The following is a 20,810-nucleotide window of genomic DNA, read 5'->3' on the forward strand; positions in this document are numbered from 1 at the left end:
GAAAAATCTCCTCTTTCAACTCCTTAAAGACTCTCACGTGTCAAAGATCTCCAAGGAGAGCCCCAAAGAGATGGAACCACAGAGGGGCCGTGAGCCCGTGTAGGCCGCAGGGATGGAAGTGGGCGAGCGGGGGGAGGATTTTGGGTACTTACCCTGAATCTGACTCTGAGGCTGAGGGTTAAAAGCTGTGCTGTGGTTCAAGGAGGCTCGAGGGTTGGGTGTGGGGCCTGGGTGGTGTGGGCTGACCCTCATGGCCGTGCGACGCAACTGCTCCAGCTCGCTCAGGCGCTCAGAAAAGGACAAGCTGCCGGGCTTTGTCTGCTCATCTATTTTCTGACGATGTCCTAGTGTGGGAGGGGGGGGAAAAAGATCAGAAAAGCTCACTTGGTACATGAGGTCGGTTCGTTTTGGTTTATTTTAAATTTTTTTCCCAGGTTTTTGCAACCCCTGATCTGCTGGTGAATGTCCTAACCTGGGACTGTCTGAAATGAAAGTGAAATCATCTCTAAAGCTTTGCAGTGTTATTGTGGGGCAGCCTGAGAGGTGCCCAGGGCTGAAGAACCAGAGCCACCGAAAATTTCAGGGCCTTTCTACCCCTCCTGTGGTTTCTAAAAGGAGGAAACGGCCCCTGTGCTAAACCTGCACTGGGATAACTCCTCAAAAATTCCATCCCAGATTGTCACCAGGCACCACAACCAGACAAGTGCTACAGGGCTGAAAAATAACAAACCAAATCAAATCTTGCTTTTGGGTTCTTTTGCAATGGTTTTATGGACAGGAATGGGAAATGAACACCAGCAGAACTGGAACTGGGATAAGGAGGTTTCTCTTGGGGCCACTGGGAGCTCCAGGAATGTGCAGTCCCATCACACACAGCTCCAAGGGGGAAAATACTGAATTTCGAGCATCAGCAGGGCACAGAGGACTTGGGAATGGCCATGTGGGAATTACAGGGTCCAGCACTTCCCACAGCAGTCCGTGGAGCACAGTCCCCATGGAGCTCCAGGGCTGGGAGGGGACAGGGAAGGTCCCAGAGAGCCAGGACAGCATTGGGCCACATCTAGAATCAGCTGGAAGGACTGAGGTGACACATTTCATTTTTCCACTGTCCCAGGCTGCTCCCAGCCCCAGTGTCCGACCTGGCCTTGGGCACTGCCAGGGATCCAGGGATGGAATTCCATGCCAGCCCTGCCCACCCTGCCAGGGAACAATTCCTCATTGCCAGGATCCCACCCAGCCCTGCCCTCTGGCACTGGGAGCCATTCCCTGTGTGCTGTCCCTGCATCCCCTGGCAATTGTCTCTCTCCAGCTTTCCTGGGGCTCCTCCAGGCCCTGCAAGGCCACCCTGAGCTCAGCCCAAAGCTTCTCCTGTGCAGGTGAACAATGCCAGCTGTGCCAGCCTTTTCAAAAGCCCCAGCCCTGAGGCTGCCAGAGCTCCAGGAGGGTTTGGGCAGCACTGCCGGGGATGCCCAGGGTGGGGTTGTTGGGGGTCTGGGCAGGGCCAGGGGTGGCACTGGAAGATCCTTGTGGGTCCCTTCCCACCCAGGACACTCCATGGTTCTATTCTATGATTCCATGATTTCTGCACATTGCATTTGTCTCGGGACATCAGCTGCCTCATGGATCTTTGTGCTTCGTCTTTTGTCCTTCTCTCCATTGGACCCTGCTGTCCTGCCAGGAATGCAGCCCAAATCTCCAGCCCAGAGGTCAAACATCTTCATTTTTCTACTTGTTCCCTTGAAGAAACAGGGGAACTTGTGACAAGAAAAGGGGGAATGGCCTTAATGTAAAGGAAGGCAGGGCTGGATGGGATCTTGGGAATGAGGAATTGTTCCCTGGCAGGGTGGGCAGGGCTGGGATGGAATTCCCAGAGCAGCTGTGGCTGCCCCTGGATCCCTGGCAGTGCCCAAGGCCAGGCTGGACACTGAGGCTGGAGCAGCCTGGGACAGTGGGAGGTGTCCCTGCCATGACAGGGAATGGAATGAGATAATATTTAAGGTCTTTTCCACCCCAAACCATTCTGTGATTACATAAAAAGTAGGAATTATTTTATTTTTTTATTCGCTATTCCTTATTCCACCCTCCCTCCCTTAACTTTTAATCCATAAACATTTCTAAAAATCCCTCTCTCAATGTTGAATATCACTGAATAAGCAACAAAAAGTTCTCTGCAGAGCCCTGTAGGCCCCTTCCTCCACAGAGAGCTCTTTCAAGCCACCCTGACAGCTCAATCAAGACACAGGCCCATTTTATGCACTAAAAGGAAAATGTGCATTTAAAAGCAGTTCCCAGTAGCTGCATTTCTAAAATTAAATTTTATAACTCGTCTTATGCTTCCAAATCTCAGTGGCTCGGCATTTCTTCCCCTTGCCAGGCCCTTTGGCACAGTTTGAACTGTCTCAGATTCCACACTGTGCTGTAAATTATCCCAAGGGGAGGGGGAGGAATTAAAATATAAAAAGACATATTATATAGCAGTGGTTTCATCATTAAAGAGACCCATTAGGGCTTAAAAAAAATAAAATAGAAATAAAAAAGGAGGGGAGAAGGGAAGACAGATGAAAAGGACTTTTAAAAGGACTTTTATCTGCCATTCTGGTTGGTCGGGAGCAAATGCTGCATTTGTCAGCAGAGAGAAGCTGGAAGTTCCTCCAGCCTTGGGCTCCTGACCCTGGATGTGAATGCCAACACGTGGAGTCACACAAGATGTGTAAAATACCTCATCCATGGGGATTATTTTAAGCTCCAGCAGGATCAACCCAGGGCTGGCAGAGCCAAGAGCCACATCCTTCCAAGTGCAGCCCCACGCTGGCTTTTATTCCTGAGTTCAGATCCTCCTCAGACTTCTCCTGCTTTAAAATGAGAGCAGGAAGGCCAAGCCAGATCTCCTGTGACCTCCCCTTCCCTCCCAGCTCTCCTGACCGTGCAGTGCCAGGCTGCTCCAGGCTGTGAGAGGATCTCTGCCTGTCTGACAGAATCCCAAAGGTTGGAAATGCAGCATGCCAGGGAGCCCCAGCTGTGCCCAGAGCACTGAGTGCCACCTCTGCTGGGCATCTCCAGGGATGGGCCCTCCAAACCTCCCTGGGCAGCCCATCTGAAGGTTTAACAACCTTTAACAACCCTTTAATGTCCAAAATTCCTCCTGATTTCCATGATATCTTCGTACCCTGCATCCACTGAGCAAAACTTGGACCTCCCCACCCCTCCCTGTGCTGCCCCAGAGCATCAATCTGAATTTTGGGGGTGTTCCAGCCTCCTGTGTGGGCCCTTTTCCACAGCCTGGGATTCCCAGGAGTGCAGGGACACAGCCAAGTTCTGTCTCATCCCTTGAATTTGTGGAAATTCCATTTGGGAGAAAGAGAAGCACCAACAGGCTCTTCCTCAGAAGAACTCTGCTGCTTTTATGGCTCCATTTTCATGTTGAGTGGGAAACACTCAGAAGAAAGGCCAGGCAATTGTCACCTCAAGAAGCAGCTCCAAAAGTGCCTCTTTACCCTCCTTATCCCCAGCCAGAAAAAAAAAATCTATTTATTATTCCTCCTCCTCTGAGTGCACAGAACCTGTTTGGCACCAGAGCTCTGCAGGACAGAAGTGAAGGAGCGTGTCAGAAAAAAACGTAACAAATATAAATATTTCTCCCAAGCCACTCTCAAAGCACAGGCGGCCCTTTGTGAGGGCAACCTGCATTTTGGTGTTTATTAGCTGGGCTTTGAAGTTCCCCTCTAAACACCTTGCTGGGGCAGACCAAATATCCTCAGCTCACCCCTGGGACGGGCAGCACTGTTATTAACCCTTTTTTGCAGGTGGAAAATGGAATGCCAGAGCAATGAGGTGCCCTGCCCAGGGCCAGGAGGTGACCATGGGACAGCCACTCTGCCCTGCCAGCCCTGTGAGGTGACCACAAGGCCAGAGCTCCCTTTTCCAGGATGGAAAAGAGCAGCAGGAAGGGGTCTGGAAGCTGCTTCCCTCCCTTTTCCAGGATGGAAAAGAGCAGCAGGAAGGGGTCTGGAAGCTGCTTTGGCTCTGCTGAAGCACTTTGGCCACAAATCTTGATGAAAATCGCTCAAGCTTCCAGCTGTTGAAGGGAAACCTTGGCACAGAGCTCACACGAGGAGGAACCATCGCCTTCTTGCCCTCCTCGTGTCCCCAGAGATTTCTCACAAGGATTGAGAGAGAAAGAAATCCTTATTATTCTTTCTTTTAGTTCCTGTTAATAAATTTCTCTTTACACCCATTTGAAGTTTTAAACCTGCTTTCCCTTTCTCCTAATCCTACCTCAGAACAAAAAATAAATACATTAGGAATTGACCAACATGGTCATGGGGGCACTGGCTCTGTGCCAGGCCTCAACCATGACACAAAGCCATCACACTCGTTAATACATTAACTGAGAAATCTCAAAATCAGTAATATTTCAAATTAACAAACCAAAACCAAAACCAAAACTCTTTCTCTTTAAGTGTTAACTCCAACTCTTTCTCTTTGGTGTTAACCAACACCAAAGCCACCACACTCTTTAACACACTAACTGAGAAATCTCAAAATCAGTAAAATCTCATATGAACAAACCAAAACCAAAACTCCTTCTCTTTAGGAGAAAAGAAAAATGAACATTTTCCCCCCTCAGCTTGCAGGGGAATCAATTAACAGAGAAAAGAAAAATGAACATTTTTCCCCCTCAGCTTGCAGGGGAATCAATTAACAGAGAAAAGAAAAATGAACATTTTCCCCCCTCAGCTTGCAGGGTCAGTGTTGGGGATGCTGCAATAAACAGGACATGCAGCCAACTTGGCTAAACTACAGGATTTAGGGTCTTTTTTTTTTTTTTTTAAGATTATCCCTTTTTAGGGTCTTTTTAGGCCTTTAGGGTCTTTTTAGGGCCTTTTTTTTTTAAGATTATCCCTTCCAAATGCTGCCTGAGTGAGGTCAGGAGGACTTTTTGCCATGGAATATATTTTTTTAATATTTTTTGGAATATTACACAGGGAGGGCAGGGCAAGATGAAAGTGTTTCCCCTGGGAATGGCAGGGAAATGCATTTTTACAGCCTGGGAGAGCCCTGGAACACTCAGGCCTGGACAGGGGCCAGATTTTGGCATTGGGGATGGGGAAATGACAGCAGCAAATTCCTGCTTCCCTGGGAATGCCAGGCCAGGGGAGGCTCAGGCTGGGATGCACAAGCGCAGGAAAAGAAACAAAATTTCCTTTAAATTTTCCCTTGAAATTTTGAATTTTCCTTTACTTTTTTTAAATTAAAAAATTAAAGGCAAAAAAAAAAAAAAAAATTGCAGGCATCCTTAGATCCTTTCAGGTTCAGAGAGACAGAATGGGCCAAGGAACCTTTATTTGCCTTTGAATTTTTGAGTTTTCCTTTTTTTTCTTTTTTTAATTTTTGCAGACATTCTTTCAGGCTCAGAGAGGCAGAATTGGGTAACGCAGAGGCCAAGAAATCTTTATTTTCCTTTGAAATTTGGAATTTTTGAATTTTCCTTTAATTTTTTTTTTTTTTTTTTTTAAGGAATCCTTAGATCCTTTCAGGCTCAGAGAGGCAGAGTAGGCCAAGGAACCTTCACCTTCCTTTGAAATTTTGAATTTTCCTTTTATTTTCTGGGGGATTTTTGCAGGCATTCTTAGATTCTTTCAGGCTCAGAGAGGCAGAATTGAGTAAAGCAGAGGCCAAGGAACCTTTACCTTCCTTTGAAATTTTGAATTTTCCTTTAATTTTTTTAAATTTTATTTCTGCATTTGCATATTTTTATTTCATTTATTCTTAGATGCCTTTCAGGTTCAGAGAGGCCGAATAGGCCAAGGAACCTTTATTTTCCTTTGAAATTTTGAATTTTCCTTTAAATTTCTTTTGGCAGGAATTCTTAGATGCTTTCAGGCTTGGAGAGGCAGAATTGGGTAAAGGAGAGGCCAAGGAAGTGAAATTGAATTTTTTGAATTTTTGAAATTCGAAATTTCCCTTTAATTATTCTTTTTTTAGTTTTTGCAGACATCTTTAGATGCTTTCAGGCTCAGAGAGGCAGAACTGGATAACGCAGAGGATGAGGAAAGGAATTGCTGCTCTCGTCCTTCCAGCTGGAATTTCTGTGGAAAACCAGGACCATTTTCCAAGCAAACACTGCTGGAATGGGTTAATGGATATCCCTGTCCAGGTGGAATCAGGAGACCTTTAGGGTCCTTTCCAAACAAATCCATTCTACGATTTTATGGGGTTTTTTTTGTCTTTTAATCAATTTTTTTCCTTTTAATTACGCCACTCTTCTGTCACTTGCTGTCATCCATTCTCATTGTTTTTTGAGAGTTTTTTTTTTTAAATTTCTCTCCTTTTAATAAATAATAATAAATAAAATATTATTATTAAAATTATTATTTATCCTTTATGCTATTATTATTTATTATTTATCATTTTTCTTTCTTCATTTTCCAATTTCAATTATTAAACCATTCTTATCCCAACCCATGGGGGTTTTTTTTCCCAATTCCCCATCCCACCATGGAAGGTTGGGGGTCAGTGTGGTTTTAAACCAAAACAGGGGAGTTTAACTAAGCTGAGCCTTTGTCCCTGAATTCTTCCCCTTCTCTCCATTTTTCCCGTGTGGAAAAGGAAATTTCACACCCAAAAATGGGATTATTCCCAGGAAAATGCAGAGTCTGGCCAGGCTTTAACCAAAGGAAGGAGTGAGTTTAAATAAACTTGTTTGCCTTAGAGGCACTCTGGATCTTGATTCAAACCTCCCCTCTTTTCAGGGCTGGTTTTATTCAGGTTTGGTCCAGCTTTAGTGGGGAAAAAAATCACCAAAATGCCATTGTGTCCATTAATAAAGTGCTGAACACTCTTCTGTGTCTTGGGGCTAAAATTATTGTGATTATTTTGTATAATGATGAGAGGAAATGTGCTCACTCATATCATTCTAGGAAGTGAACACACTGTGCTTAACGCAAAAAAAAAAGTTATAAGTGATATGATATGATATGATATGATATGATATGATATGATATGATATGATATGATATATAATATAATATAATATAATATAATATAATATAATATAATATAATATAATATATAATTTGTCAGGGACAAATTATAAGTATTACTATTTTTTGCAATATAAATTCTTGTTAAACAACGAATTCTTCACCCACAGAAGTGTTCAAGGACAGGGCTTGGAGCAACCCGGGATTGTGAAAGGTGTCAATCACCTGAATTGAATTTTCAAGAAGCTGACAGAGCCCAAATTGACCAAGTGATGTGTAAAATAATTGATAATTGTAATTAAATGTGCAAAAGGCCAAGAAGGAGTGGGATTGTTCAGCCTGGAGAGGAGAAGCTTTGAGGTGGCCTCAGTTTGGCCTTGCAGGGCCTGAAGGACCCACAGGAACATGGAGAGAGACAATTTCCAACCCAATTTTGTGTTTCTATTAATTAAAATATAACACTTCTATATTATTACCAAGCTGAGAAAGCCTATAAACCAGAAATGCTTTCAACTATAATGCAAAAAAAGCATGATTATTTTGCTAACAATGCCTAAACATTGCTTTCCTCTGTGTCAGGGATGAAATTCTTGGCCAACCCTTTTTCCCTGAGCTTCTGTCAGAAGGATCAGCTCTGTGCCAGAGCTCACCAACCTCTCCTCCATGGATTAAAAATAATATAAAAATCCTCTAAAATCAGAATTAGACCCAAATCTGATTGCTGTGCGGAGCACAAATCAGACAGGCAGAGTTTTGAGGAGATTCACCAGTGTGGTGGTTTTATCATTTATTATCATTAATGTATGGAAGAGTGTAGTGGTTTTTGTGTTGGTTAATTCCTAATGTATTTATTTTTTTTGTGAGGTAGGATTAGGAGAAAGGCAAAGCAGGCTTAAAACTTTAAAAGGGTATAAAGAGAAATTTATTAACAGCAACTAAAAGAAAGAGTAATAAGACTTAGAACAAAATCTTTAGAACACTTCTGCTCCCCCTATGACTTTTTCATGGACAATGTAAAGAAACAAAACCTAAAATTTCAGTCAGTTTACTGCCTCTAGAATAGTTTTTCTTCAGTTTTCTTCTTATTAATATTATGGAGACTTGTCTACAAGGAAAAATAATTTCCAAAACTATAACATTCAGCAATCACTTTTTTTTTCCTGTTTTTTTTTGAAGTGCTGGATAGCACGAGCCTCATTTCCAGACATGGAACATGGTGGCAGTCAGGAGATTCTAATATTATATATGAGAATATATATATTGTAAATTATTCTATATTCTATGTTATATATTCTAAGATATATGTTCTATATTCTATATCCTATATCCTATATCCTGTATTCTATATTCTATATTATATGCTATATATTCTATATTCTATACAATATACAATATACAATATACAATATACAATATACAATATACAATATAATATATAATATATTATATATTATATATTATATATTATATATCATATATGTTATATGTTATATGTTATGTTATATGTTATATGTAATATGTTATATTATATATGTTATATACTATATTATATATTATATATTATATGTTACATATTCTATATTCTATATATTTTATATTTTATATTTTATATTTTATATTTTATATTTTATATTTTATATTTTATATATTACACTCTCATGGCCTGTCTGTAGTTAGCAGCAGGAGCAGTGCTGGGTTGGGAATGTGGGAATGAGGCCCTGACTCCATGGCCAGGCTGATCCAGAGGAGCTCTGGGACACTGGGAAACCCTTCCAGGTAAATTCTCTTCTCAGTTCCCCTGCAAAGCTCACCCTGGCTGGAATTGCTCCTCCCTTGGAATACCTGCAGCTAAAATGATGTTTATGGTCCAATCCTAAGCTCAGCATTTCAATTTTCCACCGAGTGATCCCATTTTTTTGTGGGCAGTGACACCAAGAAGGTGAACCAGGATTTACAGATTCCTGCTCTCCCTATTTTACCTGGGGAAACCCCAGGGAGCTCCTTGCACCTCCTTTGGAAGTCCTGGATTTTTCTCCCTGTGTGTTTTAACAGTAATTACACAATATGTTGACAAGATATTTTTGCTTAGCTCTTCTTTTTAAAATTATTTAAAAATTATTTTAGATTTTTAAAAACACAGGTAGGGGAAAATTTGTAAAAAGAAGGAATTCTGTCCCAGGACAAACCAGAGTAGGTGGGAGGGCCCAGATCAAGACCTTCTGCCTGATATATTCAAGAAAATGAGCTTCAGCTCACAGAATCCCAGAATTTTCAGGACTTCTGGAGCTGCCCCAGTCCAGGCAGGGCCACCTGGAGCAGCTGACACACAAACACATCCAGGTTGCTCTGGAATATCTCCGGAGATGGAGACTCCACACCCTCCTTGGGCTTCCAATTTCCAATTTTCTGCTCTAATTCCAGGCTGGGAGCCCTTTCCATCACCGAAACTTGGCCCAGTAGAGTCAGGAGAGCTTTGGGGGGAACATTCCTGGGAAAAAGGACGAGTGGAGGCTCTGCTTTCCCTCTCTCCACAGACCTTCAGGGTGCCTTCCATTCTTTCCCTCCTCCTGATGAACACACAAAATCCTCAAGTCTATCCCGAGCTCCCAAACCCACAAAAACAATCCTGACACATTTCTGAAAGTGGCAGGAATTTTTCCTCCTCTCCCCCAGCTCTGCTGCTGAGGCCTGTGAGGTACAAGCAGCAAAGGACAAATGAATTTCCACTAGAACCACAATTATTTTGGGTAGATCCGCCTCAGCTTCTGCTGAATCTGTGCCCTCTCTCCTGTGGAAGTGTAATTATTGCCTGGAATTAACCCCAGGAATTAGGTCACGGCAGTGAAGTAAAAGTCATGGAGCCTTTGAGTTTAGAGGGAAGAAGTTGATAATGAAATTTAAATCAGTTTGTAAAATTACAACCCTTGCTTCCTTTTCCCCTTCTCCCGTCTCCACGTCCAAAACTCCAAGCCCTTGACAATGTTTGAATGAGCCCCGAGCCAAGCATTGCTTTGCCAAAATCCTCTTTTGTTTCTTTTTGGTTTGCATCTTCCCAAAGTGCCCCAGGAATCCCCTTCAGCCACAGCTGAGGCAGCAGAACTGGAGGTTTGTCTGAGGGAGAAGGTGCAGGATGAGCCCCAAGCAGCCAAGCACCAGCTCAGGGAGCAACCAAGGAAAAAATAAAATACAGGCACAAAAATCCTCCTCTCTCCAAGGGAAAGCTGCTGAAAACACATGGAATCCTGGAATATCCTGAGTTAGGAGGGATCCACATGGATGATCCAACTCCAGTTCTGCCCAGACCCCCAAAAATCCCACCCTGGGCATCTCCTGGAGCTGTGGCAGCCTTGGGGCTGTGCCCATTCCCTGGGCAGCCTGGGCAGTGCCAGCACCCTCTGGGCAAGAACCTTGCCCTAAAATCCAACCTAAATCCCTCCTGGCCCAGCTGCAGCAGGAACTGGTGCTATGGAGCTCTGCCCTCAGTATCCTCTGCTCCAGCTGGACAATCCCAGTGCCCTCAGCCCTTCCAGACCCTTCCCCACCTTCAGAACCTTCCTGGGACATTCTCCAAGATCTTTTGATCTTCTGTTGAGACACACAGAACTGCCCCATGACGCCAGGTACAAGAGCAGCCTTTGGGATAAGGTTCTGTTTCTGCTGGACACAGAGACATCACTCAAGCATCTCAATCACATTTCTGGAGCCCCTCCCTCATCCTGAGTGTCTGAGGTTGGAAATGGGGGTGTGTGATCTGTCTCCATCTGTCAGAGCTGGGGCAGTTCTCTGCTGTTCCTGGGGCAGTTTTTCCTTTCTCTCTCCCACAGCCAACCCTCCCTGCAGGAGATCTCTTCTGTTCATGGGCCATTAATTATTAATTATCTCCTGTTCATGGGCCATTAATTACTAATTACCTTCTGTCCATGGCCACTGAGTGTCCCTGCAGGGCTGATCCAATCCCAGCATCCCATGGGGAGTTGCTCCGCCCAGGGGAGGAGCCAAGCATTCCTGCCTGGATCCAATCTGAGGTGCTGGGACAGCAGAGCAGCCTTTGCCCCCTGCATTGCCAGAGGAGCAGCTGCCTCTTCCCCTGGAGCTGCAGAGGAAAACTCCCCCCTTGTGCAGGATCCCTGCTGCAGCAGAGCCACAGCTGGCACTGCAGGAGGGCTGAGCCCCCCTGGGATGGGGCTGGGACACCGCCCTGGCACACAGGGGACAGGGACTGCTCTGGCTCTGGCAGTGGTTTGTTTTCTTTTTTGTACTCTTGCGTTTGTATTTTTAATTTTCCTAGCAAACAACTGTTATTCCTACTCCCATATCTTTGCTGATAATTTCAAAATGATAATAATTCAGAGGGAGGAAGTTTACATTTTCATTTCAAGGGAGGCTCCTGCCTTCTTTAGCAAACACCTGTTTTTTCAAACCCAGGCACTGAGCAGGAAGAGCTACGGGTGAGGACATTTGTCACCTGTGCAGTGACTCCAAACAGGGCAGTGGTTGTACAAACAGCAGAGGAATTGCTCAGACAGGAACATTTCATCACAAATGTCTCGAGGCAGTGAAAGGTCCCCAACACTCACCCTCAGCCAGGGCTCAACAAGGCACCTGCGCCTAAAGGTCAGCTCCTGTGCCTCGGTGTTTATATAAACCAGGGCAATTTAGCAACACCAAATTCAATTTACTCCCTGGAGGTGCTGGCTGCTCACACTTTGACGCGTGGAGCTTTGCTCCTGCCCGAGAAAAGAGCATAGCTGGGGCTGCACACCTCCCTTGAACTTCAGACCTTTGCTTTTACCAAACCCAGTGCCTGCTGTCGCCGCACAATAGATGAAAATACCTGGTTTTCCACAGAAATGAGTTTGGCTATTTTAATTTGTTGGATCCTCCTCTGGACTAACACTCCACTGTGAACTCATAAATTTCACGTGGTTCTGCCTGGGCTTTATTTTAACTTCTGGAACTTTTTTTTTTTTTTTTTTGCTTCCCTGATTTTCTCTGCAGCTGCAGGGAGATATAGTGAGCTACTGTGGAGCCCTGTGAAAGCAGGGCCTCTGAGAAGTTTCCAAAGTGGATACAAGCAGGTTATTCTTTGCCTTGTTTTCCTTGGCTCGGCCCGAGCTGCTCAGGGTGAGTCAAACTGGATTAACTTTCAAGAGGGAAGTGGTGTGGTCAACTCAAACTGTTTGTGGTGAGATTGGGAAGATACGTGGGGCAGGTAATGAGGAACAGCCCGTGGTGCTGGCTGCAGGGAGGAATCAGGCAAACAGAATCCTTAATAATTAAATCAACACTGTCCCATAAATGTTTCTGGTTTGTTTTTTTTTTTTTTTTCCTCCTGCAGCTTTATGTGCTGAGGGTTGTGACACAGCCTGGCTTTTCTGGACTGGTCAGCCCCAGAACGTGGCCTGGTGAATATGGGGCTTGATGGACTCGAGCTCCAAACTCAAAGGAAGAATAAAGGAACAAAGGTCAGGCACCATTAGAAAAATAAAAATAAAATGTCTCCATGTTTTGTTTATGAGTGGGGAAATTCTTTCTGCTGCCTCCTCCCATTTTTACATGCTGTTCCTAATCTGTTCCATGATTAAGGAAGGCAGGGAAGCTGTTCACATCTTTCTGTCTCTTTAGGATGTGTTTAAGTGGTTTATGAGGACATAGTGTTCTTGTAGGACAGACAACACCTGCCCTGGTGATTCCAAGCAGAGCTGAGATGGCCTCTCATGGAATCAGGGAATGGTTTGGGTTGGAAGGGACCTTGAAGATCCCTGTCATGGGCAGGGACACCATCCACCATCCCACATTATCCCAGTCTGTCCTCGGACACCTTGGATCTATTCAGCTTCTATTCCATCCCCTCCCCACCCTCCCAGGGAACAATTCCTTCCCAATATCCCATCCATCCCTGCTCTCCTTCAGCTTAAAGCCATTCCCTGTGTCCTGCCTTGTGGGAAATCCCTCTGCAGCTCTCCTGGAACCCCTTTAAGCATTGGAAGAACACAATTCTCCCCCAGGCATTCTGTCCCTCCTGCTTTGCACACCCTCACACAGCACAGGCACAGAATCAGCCTGAGTGAGATTTGTCATGAACACTGAGAGAAAATTCATTTCCTCACTGCAATTCCACAGAATCTCAGAATTCCCAGAATCACTGGGTTGGAAGAGACCTTCAGGACCATCGAGTCCAGCCCATCCCCAACAGCCCAACTGAACCCTGGCCCCCAGTGCCACATCCAGGCTTTGTTAAACACACCCAGGCATGGGGACTCCACCACCTCCCAGGCAGAACATTCCAGTATTCCCAAAGAGCAGGAGCACAAATGGAGATGCAAACCAAAGTAAAGCCTTTTTTCTATTCTTCACCATCATGAAGCAAAAGCCTGTGGTGTTCTGTGTGGGGCTGCAAGGAGGAATCCTCCAGCTGATAATCCAGGGCAGGCAAAGCTGGGAGGAACTGCAGTGCAGGTGGACTTTTGGCTTGCTCCATATCTATTACTATATTCTAAAACTCCAAACTCTGAGTTTCCCACCCTGTGATATCACACACTTCTATTCAAACTCCACACCCACAATCCCAGCTCTGTCATTCCATTCTGGAAGCTTCTCCAGGCCCTCAGGTCAATGCAGTGTTCTCCTGGGGGTCAGTGCCTGGCAGCACAGAAAGTCTCAAATTCTCAGCAGTCAGAACTTCAACAGATTACCATTCTTTGCTGTTGTATTTCAAGAAGAAAATAGGGGCTGTTCACTTAAAACGCCATGTACCTTCCTCCAGCCTTTCCCTTACACATATGGTGTTTTGGGCAACCCATAAATCAGGAATCTCCTCAAAAACTGAGGCTTTAAAAAAGATCCTGCACTGCTAAAATCTTCTTTAGCAAACAGAAGTGTCTGAGCCCTCCATGAGGAGTGGAAGTTTCCCTCTCCCTTCTCCCAGCCCCCTGAGGAGCTGAGGAAGGAGGGATCAGCTCATAGAGAGAAGGAAAACTCTGAAGGAAAACTCATCTGCCACTCCTGAGGGACAGGGGGGTTGATGCTCCAACAGCTCAGCTTTGCCAGCAAATCTCCTTCTGGGAAGGGGAAAGGCAAAATAACTCCCTAAAACCCACAATAGGCACCTCCACTCCACAAAATAACTCCCTAAAACCCACAATATGCCCCTCATCCAACTCCAGGCCCATCCTTTCCCAGCCCCAGCCTCTGCTTCAAATCTTCTTTTCCCCCATGTTTTCCTATTCCTATGGAAAATGTTCTTGTCCCCAAAGATCTTCGTCTTGCTCACTGCTTTTAACAGCTACAAAACCTTTGTAGAGAGAGCATTTGGCAAGAGAAAGTCAGGCCTAGTGAGTCGTGCTTAGAAATAATCTACATTCAGCTGATTCTGGCTTTGTCTCAGTTCAGAGCACTTCCCCCTGGTTTCAGCACAGAGACATCAAGGAGGGGCACCAAAATTATTAGATTGAAAATCATGTTAATGATGAAGGGTGAAAAAAGAGCTGTATGGGATGAAGTGACTAAGGGAAGGGGTTGAAATAATTTCTGCAGGACTGTGTCAGACTTAGCTTCATTCCTAACCCACAGTGCAGCAGCTCTGGCTTCCCTTGTCCCTGATTTCTCAAGGAAGGAGCTTGGCCTGTCAACACTTCTGTGTTTCATTTAAAAAACCCCAAAATTATTTGGGAAGCAATTCTACAGGATCTGCTGCACTCCCAGAGGAGCAGTGTTGTCACCAGGTTTCCTGCTCCACATATTTGACCATTGCCTTGAACTAAATAAATTACAAATTCCTGCCTCACATCACCCAATCCCAACCCTCCAGCCTCAGCAGAGACACTGATAAATGCCAGGGAAAATAATCCCATCCCAAATGGAAAAGGAGTGTCTGCACCATGAATTCTCAAGCATGGAAGTGTTGAAAACCTACAGGTTGAACTTATTGATAGGACATAAAGGATCCCCACCAGCACTGCTCTGTGTCAGGAATTCCTATAAATTTAACAATCCTTTGTATTGCCAACCAGTTAAATTCCATAAATACATAAAGGGGCTACAAAAATGATAGAGAGGGATTTTCACCAGGGCATGGAGTGACAGGGAAATGGGGAATGGCTTTAAAGTGTCAGAGAGGAGGGTTAGATGGGATATAAGGAAGAAAAGCTTAAGTTTAGAAAAATTAAAGCTGGAAGAGGGCCAGGAAATAATCACGTTTCAGTTTCATCTCCAGACAAAAGGCCTTGAAACCAAGAATTCCTGTCTTTCCTTCATGAGATCCTTTATCTGTTACAATTCAGCAATTCGTAAGCTTTGTTCAAAATAAAAAAAAAAATAATAAAATGGAAGCATGTGGTGACTTTGCTTTCACACAGAATTTATATCATGGAATGGATTTGGTTGGGAGGGACATTAAAGAACAGCCAGGTCCATAGGCAGGGACACCTTCATCTACCCCAGGGTGCTCCAAGCCCAATGTCCAGCCTGATCTTGGGCACTGCCAGGGATCCAGGGGTGGAATTCCATGCCAGCCCTGCCCACCCTGCCAGGGAACAATTCCTCATTGCCAAGATCCCACCCAGCCCTGCCCTCTGGCACTGGCAGCCATTCCCTGTGTGCTGTCCCTGCATCCCCTGGCAATTGTCTCTCTCCAGCTTTCCTGGGGCTCCTCCAGGCCCTGCAAGGCCACCCTGAGCTCAGCCCAAAGCTTCTCCTGTGCAGGTGAGCAATGCCAGCTGTGCCAGCCTTTCCTGCCAGCAGAGCTGCTCCATCCCTCTGCCCATCCTGGAGCCTCCTCTGGGCTCTGCAGCAGCTCCAGCTCCTCCCTGCACTGGGACCTCCTTTGTGTCTTTTCTCCTACGTAACTCTCAACCCCTGTAATTCTAGATGAGTGGATCTGAATCCTTCCACTAAAATGTAATCCTAATCCACCAGTGAAATTTAAATGTTTGGTATTTTCCAACAATGAAATGGTTCATTTTTTTTCTGGTTTCTAAGTTGGTATTTGGTACAATTTAGCCTCAGCTTCCAAAATGAGGCACTTGCAGCAGAAAATGAGCAAGAAAGAAACACATTAATATTATTTCAGCCCACTGAAATAATGAAAAGGTTTTTTTGGAGAAGAGTTTGACTTTTGTTATTATTATATTAGGAAAAGATTCTTGGGGTTTCCCTAAAAATGACCTCAGGTAGGACAAGATTTCCTTCAGAACAGAACCAGCAGCTCCTTCTCAACTCCTGCTCAGCAAAATATTCCCTCTCTCCACACCCCTCGGCATCTCACTCTTGGATATTTTTTTTCCCCCCAAAAGTATTTGGGAAAACTACATATCCAACAGGGAATAATCACATTTAATGCCCATCTTAACTTCAGGCTAAATCCTTGTAGCCTTTTCCTTTCACATCACTTTCAGGCATTTGGGCCGTGAGTGAATTTTTCAGAGCTTTGTAGGTTAAAACAATTCAATGAGGAAAAGCAGAAAAAAGCAGTCAAAAGAAGAAAAAAACCTAATTTTTCAGCAGAGGTACACAGCAGGTCAAATGGCCTAAGGGAAATATTTAATTTAGGACTCAGACTATTTCTACCAAGTTTCCTAACCAAAAGTATTTTCATCAGGAGCACTACTCTTGATCTGGTTTCTGCTAATGATTTTCCCCATGGACCTCACTCATAAAAACAGAAATTGCTTTATGAATCATAGAATCAGAGAAGAAAATGATGGGTTAGGTCATCCTGCCCTTCTCCCTGACAGTGCAGCAGGGTTTCTTTTCAGAAAATAAAAAAAGAAAAATTTTGAAAATAAGCATTTATTCAGAAGTGGGGAATAAAAATGCTCAGTTCAAAAGAGGTTTTAAAAATCCATAATGAAAGCAGGGGAGGAAGAGCCAGGTTTTTAAGTACCTTGGCTCTCTTTATGAGCTGTGACAATTTGAGAAATTTTCTCTGGGTAGGCACAGACAGGAATCCAATGGGACAAAAAGGAAAATGTGGAATTCCCACAAAGGGGAATTTATCACAGTTTGGAGGGCAAATTTAGCTGCTGGCCAAAGAGCTGGACATCCCAGCATGGATGGTGGGATGTGCAGGAACACAGCATCCACTGGCCTTTGTGCAAAGGTGGCCCTGTGACAGTGTAATTGTCACCTCTTGTCACCTCCACACATCCCAGAGAGCCCAAGAGCCACAGAATCCCAGGAATGTTGGAAGAGCCCCTCAGGATCACCTTCAGCCCCACCAGCACCACCCCAATCCCTGTCCCCAAGGCCACATCCAGACTGCTCTGGGACAATTCAGTGACTCCAAACCTCCCTGGGCAGCTCAGCCCAAGGCCTGACCACTCTGCCAGGGAAAAATTGTTTCTGATCCCTAATCTGAACTTCCCCTGGCCCCTTACACTTATTGGAACCCAGGCTGTCTGAGAACCATCAAAACCATGAAGGAAACGAATCAAAAATGGTTGTTGGAGTTGGTTTTAGGAAATTATTCAAAAACTGTAGTTGGAGTTGGTTTTGGAGCTCAGCAGGTTTGTCTAGATCTCTGGAAGACAGCAGGATCTCAGTTTGTTCCCATTGCTCCCCAGATCTTTGGTGAATCAGGAGAAAACATCTCGGCCTGCTTGGAATTCCTTCAGCCCAAGTGACTGAGTGAGTCATGGAGCTGGGGGAATGTTCCCAAATATCCATTCCTGAAAGGAAAACACTCAAATCCAGCAGGTTTTGTTTTGATTCCCATCCCAATCCAAGAAGTTTGAAATCCTTCTAAATCCCTTCAGTCCATGGCAGGCCTGGCTTGACAGGGCTCACCACAGATCCAGGCCAATCCATGTCTCCATCAAAGGAATTTTTAAAAAAGTCTGAGTGTTCGTGGCTATGATTTGGAAATCTTTGTGAGAAGTCAAACTTGAGGACTTTAAATCCCACTTAAAAATAAAGGGAGGAAAATAGGATCATTGGAAAAGCTGGGAGAGCTGGGAGTGTTGGGCTTGGGGAGCAGAAGGCTCCAGGCAGAGCTCAGAGGTTCTAAAAAGGAAAGGAGAAGGATTTTTATGCAGGCAGAGAGTGACAGGAAAAGGGGAATGGTTTTAAAGAGATGGCAGGGTTGGATGGGATTTTGGGAAGGAATTCTTCCCTCAGGGGAGATGAGGCCTTGGGAGAGCGTCTCAGAGCAGCTGGGGCTGCCCCTGGATCCCTGGCAGTGCCCAAGGCCAGGCTGGACACTGGGGCTGGGAGCACCTGGGACAGTGGGAGGTGTCCCTGCCATGGCAGGGGTGGAATAGGATGGGATTTAAAGTCTCTCCCAGCCCAAACTGCTCTGGGATTCTGGGATTCTTTGGCTGCTTTTCTGTTTGCAACTGTGATTCCTTCTCCCCTCTGAGCACTTTTCTCACCCTTTGCCCAATCCTCACACCAGCCAAACCTCGTGCTGTGGCTGTTGTGGTGCCAGGCTCATTCCTGGCCTGGTGCATTGTCCTGTGAACTTGGGAAAATCCCTTGGAGACCTGGATTGTGCCTCAGTCCCTGTCCCTTTGGCAGTGCCAGGACACAGGGGATGGCTGCCAGTGCCAGAGGGCAGGGCTGGGTGGGATCTTGGCAATGAGGAATTGTTCCCTGGCAGGGTGGGCAGGGCTGGGATGGAATTCCATCCCTGCATCCCTGGCAGTGCCCAAGGCCAGGCTGGACACTGGGGCTGGGAGCAGTGGGAGGTGTCCCTGCCGTGGCGGGGTGGAGCTGGATGAGTTTAATCCCTTCCATCCAAACCATTCCAGGATCCCACAATCCCTTTGTGCTGTGTCATGAATGACTCAGCAATAGCAAAGCTGTGAATTCTGAGCCCAACCTTTCCTGGTGAGATGCCTCAAAGCTCCCTCACTGTGCAGTTCATTTGCCTAAAACTTGGGCTGTGAATTCCAGGGAAGCCTTTGCATGCATCTGGGTTGGGCAGATCCCAGCGCTGCTTCCGTGTGGATCCTATCTCCACTTCCTCCTTAAAATGCAGAATCTCATTAAATATTAACTCTTCTACCAACTGAAGAATTGATTTCCAACAGAAGGTTTGCCTGCAGGAGGATTTGGTTTCAAGCAGATGCATATTCAAAGAACTAAAGTTTATTCATTGTCTGCAAACTGTGAGCATGCCCAGGTAATTGAATATACAAATCTGGATTTTGCATATGTAAATATCGTTTTTATGTGCGCAGCTGCCTGGTTCACTGAGGATATTTTCCAGGGGCAATTCAACCACAATTTAAATAAAAAAACCCAAACAACAAACCAAAGAAATAAGAATAAATAAATAAATGTGAAGCTTTACTCTGACAGGGTATTTAAGGCCTGTCTTCAAATCAAAAAAAATGACAGATTTTTCCAATAAAAACGTGGATCATGATGCAACTCGGGTAAGTGAAGAAAACCTGAGCTTTCTAAGCTATTTTAGCTGAAGTATGAAACATTTCTTTCCTGGTTAAGCAGCCCCAAGCTGTGAGTCTCATTCCCTGGAGGGTGTTTGAGTCCTGCTGCTCTGTTCTCCCGGGACAATTCCACTTAAGCAACATCCAGAACTTCTGCCAAGAGTGTGGGAGGGGTGCAAGAAACTCATCCCAAACCTCAATTTACATTTTGATAACAATATGCAAATGCCCTCTTGGGGTGGTGACTGAGGCCAAGATTGCCTCTGATGAGCAGAGGGATGGAGGAAAGGCTGGCAGGAAAGGCTGGCACAGCTGGCATTGCTCACCTGCACAGGAGAAGCTTTGGGCTGAGCTCAGGGTGGCCTTGCAGGGCCTGGAGGAGCCCCAGGAAAGCTGGAGAGAGACAATTGCCAGGGGATGCAGGGACAGCACACAGGGAATGGCTCCACACTGAATATTTTGCAGGTTCAGATCAGATATTAGGAAGGAAGAAGAAATTGTTCCCTGGCAGCGTGGGCAGGGCTGGCATGGAATTCCATCCCTGGATCCCTGGCAGTGCCCAAGGCCAGGCTGGGCACTGGGGCTGGAGCAGCCTGGGACAGTGGAACGTATCTGGGGTGGAATGAAATGATCTTTAAGATCCCTTCCACCCCAAACCATTCCCTGATTCTGTGATGTCTCCTCGCACATCTGCTCCACCCTCATTCCGTTTCACCCAGACAGAGCTGTCTGCCCCAGCACCTGAACAAAACAACACCCTGTGGGCAGGGCTTGGGCATTCCCTGGGAACATCAAATCCTTCAGATCCTAGTTGTGCTTTAGTCTTTTGAAAAAGGGAAGAGAGAAAGAGAGAGAGAAAGAGAGAGAGAGAGAAGGAAGGAAAGGAAAAGGAAAGGAAAGGAAGGAAAGGAAAGGAAAGGAAAGGAAAGGAAAGGAAAGGAAAGGAAAGGAAAGGAAAGGAAAGGAAAGGAAAGGAAAGGAAAGGAAAGGAAAGGAAAGGAAAAGGAAAGGAAAGGAAAAGGAAAGGAAAGGAAAGGAAAGGAAAGGAAAGGAAAGGAAAGGAAAGGAAAGGAAAGGAAAGGAAGGAAAGGAAAGGAAAGGAAAGGAAAGGAAAGGAAAGGAAAGGAAAGGAAAGGAAGAGAGGGAGAGAGAGAGAGAGAGAGAAAGAAGAGAGAGAGAGGAGAAAGAGAGAGAGAGAGAAAGAAAGAAGAAAGAAAGAAAGAAAGAAAGAAAGGAAAGAAAGAAAGAAAGAAAGAAAGAAAGAAAGAAAGAAAGAAAGAGAAGAAAGAAAGAAAGAAAGAAAAGAAAGAAAGAAAGAAAGAAAGAAAGAAAGAAAGAAAGAAAGAAAGAAAGAAAAGAAAGAAAGAAAGAAAGAAAGAAAGAAAGAAAGAAAGAAAGAAAGAAAGAAAGAAAGAAAGAAAGAAAGAAAGAAAGAAAG

At 45.0% G+C, this 20,810-nt stretch overlaps 1 protein-coding gene across 1 annotated transcript in view; it reads right to left on the minus strand.

Moving 5' to 3' along the window:
• RUNX1 (RUNX family transcription factor 1) overlaps positions 1 to 20,810 on the minus strand; it is a 204,719-nt gene that overhangs the window by 43,692 nt on the left and 140,217 nt on the right. Inside the window, exon 6 of the mRNA XM_059466285.1 lies at positions 153 to 344. Within this exon, the coding sequence (XP_059322268.1) occupies positions 153 to 344 (192 nt within the window). The remainder of the gene's footprint in view (positions 1 to 152; positions 345 to 20,810) is intronic.

This window comes from Ammospiza nelsoni, chromosome 2 (assembly GCF_027579445.1).
Source record: "Ammospiza nelsoni isolate bAmmNel1 chromosome 2, bAmmNel1.pri, whole genome shotgun sequence".
NCBI classification, from domain to species: domain Eukaryota; kingdom Metazoa; phylum Chordata; class Aves; order Passeriformes; family Passerellidae; genus Ammospiza; species Ammospiza nelsoni.